Raw genomic sequence first — 3,788 nt, forward strand, 5'->3', positions numbered from 1 at the left:
AAATGTTGCCTGTCACATTTAACCATGTTTTAAAGCTATACAGTGTGTTTACATTTACTTTGTTTATAAACAATGGCGTAAAAACAAGCTTATATTTWGAGTTTTCATGCWTTTAAAAGTTATATTCTTCAAAATCAAAAAGTGCATACTGTACATGTGTCATGAAGTCCAAAAATAGCAAACACAGATTCCCTCTTTAATAAAAAATACTGTATCAAAAGAATTTCAAAAAGTCATTATGTCTTGTTAACCCAGCCGTCAGCTGTTTGCTGGCTTATAAGCCACAGCTGGCGAGGAAACCCTCTCTTATCGATGACTGAAGTTAATAGCATTGATTGTGGATATTGTGTTTTTTCGACAGGAGCTCCAGTGAATCGTATTCCTATCATGGCCAAGCAGGTTTGGATCTGTACACGCTCTACAAGCTGGTCACAGAAAAAGGCGGCTTAGTGGAAGTCATCAATAGAAAATATGGCGTGAGATCACCAAAGGCCTCAACCTCCCTACCTCCATCACCAGCGCAGCGTTCCCACCTGCGACACAGTGAGTGAAGCCCTGTACGGGTACACCTTACATTAACACATGTGTGAGCTCTGTACGGGTACACCTTACATTACACAAGTGAGTGAAGTCTGTACGGGTACACCTTACATTAACACAGTGAGTGAAGCTCTGTACGGTACCCTTACATTAACACAGGTGAGTTGAGCTCTGTACGGGTACACCTTACATTAACACAGTGAGTGAAGCTCTGTACGGGTACACCTTACATTAACACAGTGAGTGAAGCTCTTACGGGTAACTCCATTAACACAGTGTGAAGCTCTGTACGGTGTACACCTTACATTAACACAGTGAGTGAAGCTCTGTACGGGTACACCTTACATTAACACAGTGAGTGAAGCTCTGTACGGTACACCTTACTATACACAGTGTGAAGCTCTGTACGGGTACACTTACATTAACACAGTGAGTGAGCTCTGTACGGGTACACCTTACATTAACACAGTGAGTGGCTCTGTACGGGTACACTTACATTAACACTGAGTGAAGCTCTGTACGGTACACCTTACATTAACACAGTGAGTGAAGCTCTGTACGGGTACATTTACATTAACACAGTGAGTGAAGCTCTGTACGGTACACCTTACATTAACACAGTGGAGAAGTCTGTACGGGTACACCTTACATTAACACAGTGAGTGAAGCTCTGTACGGGTACACCTTACATTAACACAGTGATGTAAGCTCTGTACGGGTACACCTTACATTAACACAGTGAGTGAGCTCTGTACGGGTACACCTTACATTAACACAGTGAGTGAAGCTCTGTACGGGTACACTCTTACATTAACACAGTGAGTGAAGCTCTGTACGGGTACACCTTACATTAACACAGTGAGTGAGCTCTGTACGGGTACACCTTACATTAACACAGTGAGTGAAGCTCTGTACGGGTACACCTTACATTAACACAGTGAGAAGCTCGTACGGGTACACCTTACATTAACACAGTGAGTGAAGCTCTGTACGGGTACACCTTACATTAACACAGTGAGTGAAGCTCTGTACGGGTACACCTTACATTAACACAGTGAGAAGCTCTGTACGGTACTACCTTACATTAACACAGTGAGTGAAGCTCTGTACGGGTACACCTTACATTAACACAGTGAGTGAGCTCTGTACGGGTACACCTTACATTAACACAGTGCAGTGACACTGCTGGTGGATAATGGAAGATTACCTGATGGTGCATAATGGACGATAACGCTGATATGAAGATCAATCTGGGAGATAACCCGTCGGTGATAACTGGAGATAACCTCCGGTGGATATCTGGAGATGACTTGATGTGATAAACTGTGAGATAACCTGCCTGTGATAACTGGAATAACAGCCGTGATAACTGGAGAAACCTGATGGTATAACTGGAGATAAACACTGATGGTGATATGGAGATTAACCCACGGTGATTAACAGGAGATAACCACGGTGATTAACTGGATGTTAACCCGCGTATGAACTTGAAGATAACCCAGCGGTGATATACTGGAGATGAACCTTGATGGGGAAGCTGGAATAACCCCAGCGGTGATAACTTGCCGAGATAACCTGATGTGTGATAACTGAGAATACCACCTGCGGTGATAACAAGGAAATAACCTGCCGGTGATAACTGAAGATAACACCAGCGGTTGATAATGAAACAGGGTGACCTGGAATACCTCCAGTGTAAGAGTTTAACCGATGTGAAACTGGATGATAACTCTGATAACTGATCCTGATGATAACTGGATAACCTGCAACTGAAGTAACCTGACGGTGATAACTGGAGATAACTTGATCGGTAGATAAGCTGGAGATAACCTGATGGCTGAAATTGGAGATTACTGCGGTGATTAACTGTGAGATACCTGGCGTGATCCACTGGTAGATACCTGATGGTGATTTATACTGGGAGATAGACTCTGATGTGTTGATGAACTGGAGAATACTGTCGTATTCTCGGCTTATTTGAATTACACTTATTCCGTTTAGCTCCTACAGTAGTGAAGCAGAACCAGTAGCCTTGCAGAGTACTAAAACAACTTGTGTGTTGGAACCGCTTAAAACATACATTTAATGTGTTAGATATGTGAGTGTTGGAGTAGAGGGGGATTCATGTGTCTAGTCCTGATCACAGTGGAGAGAAGAACAGCAGAGAGGTTACCCATCAACCCTTCACTCTGTCTAGTCCTTATCACAGCAGAGAGGTTACACTGTTTCCAGGTATATGAAGTACCTCTCCCCCTACCAATGTAGAACGAAGGGTCTGAGCTCCATACTGTTTAAGAACAGTCACAAAAGTAATACAACCACTGTTGTTATAAACAGTTTCATATAAATGTACAGCTATGATGTTGTTTACTATTATTAACACTTAACACTACATTTTGTACAGGTTGGCTGTTAACAGTCACCATCTGTAATACATGACATAATGTAACCTTGTTAACAGTCACCATCTGTAATACATGACATAATGTAACCTTGTTTAACAGTCACCATCTGTAATACATGACATAATGTAACCTTGTTTAACAGTCACCATCTGTAATACATGACATAATGTAACCTTGTTAACAGCCAAGATGACACAAGCATTATTGCATTCTCTTGCAGTGAAATGTTGTGAAATGTCCTCCTCATGCTGTTCCTGTTCCCTTCCTACAGGTATATGAAGTACCTCTACCCTTACGAATGTGAAAAGAGGGGTCTGAGCTCCCCCGGAGAGCTCCAGGCAGCTATCGACAGTAACCGCCGCGAGGGGCGTCGTCAGAGCTACGGGTCGGCCCTCTTTAACTACTCTCCAGCGGGGACTCCCTCCGTCCTCTCCTCCCCCAAGATGAGCATGTCTCATCTGGCCATGTCCMCCTACAACGGAGTACACCTGACCCAGGGACACAACATCAAGAAAGGTGAGACACAGAGTACTTTACTTCCTGCTTCCTGTCATGTGACAAGAAGAGCCTGCTATGCTGCTGCTGTGGTAGAGGTAAAGATCCATCAATTAAAATGAGATGTAGTTGCTTGGTATGGATGTGGTTGGTTCACTCCAGGCTCACTGAGCAGCCATTTTAAATATGAAATGAAATAGTATGAAAAAGAAATGTGGCGGTTTGTCTGGGACTCATTCAGCCTGACCCCCYTCCACTCAAAACCACACCATTTCTACTTATTTATTTTACCTCATAGTGCTGCCACACCATTCAGTTCTTTATTTTACCTCATAGTGCTGCCACACC

General features: G+C 43.2%; 1 protein-coding gene across 2 annotated transcripts in view; it reads left to right on the forward strand.

Moving 5' to 3' along the window:
- Positions 1-385: 385 nt before the first annotated feature.
- The window catches only part of LOC112072076 (AT-rich interactive domain-containing protein 3A-like), a 27,029-nt gene continuing 23,626 nt past the window's right edge, over positions 386-3,788 (forward strand). For both annotated transcript variants that reach the window (XM_024139492.2, XM_024139491.2), the window contains exons 1-2: positions 386-543; positions 3,217-3,461. In XM_024139492.2, the coding sequence (XP_023995260.1) occupies positions 3,221-3,461 (241 nt within the window). In that variant the 5' untranslated portion in view covers positions 386-543; positions 3,217-3,220. The remainder of the gene's footprint in view (positions 544-3,216; positions 3,462-3,788) is intronic.

Source organism: Salvelinus sp. IW2-2015, unplaced genomic scaffold (assembly GCF_002910315.2).
Source record: "Salvelinus sp. IW2-2015 unplaced genomic scaffold, ASM291031v2 Un_scaffold1816, whole genome shotgun sequence".
In the NCBI taxonomy this organism is placed as follows: domain Eukaryota; kingdom Metazoa; phylum Chordata; class Actinopteri; order Salmoniformes; family Salmonidae; genus Salvelinus; species Salvelinus sp. IW2-2015.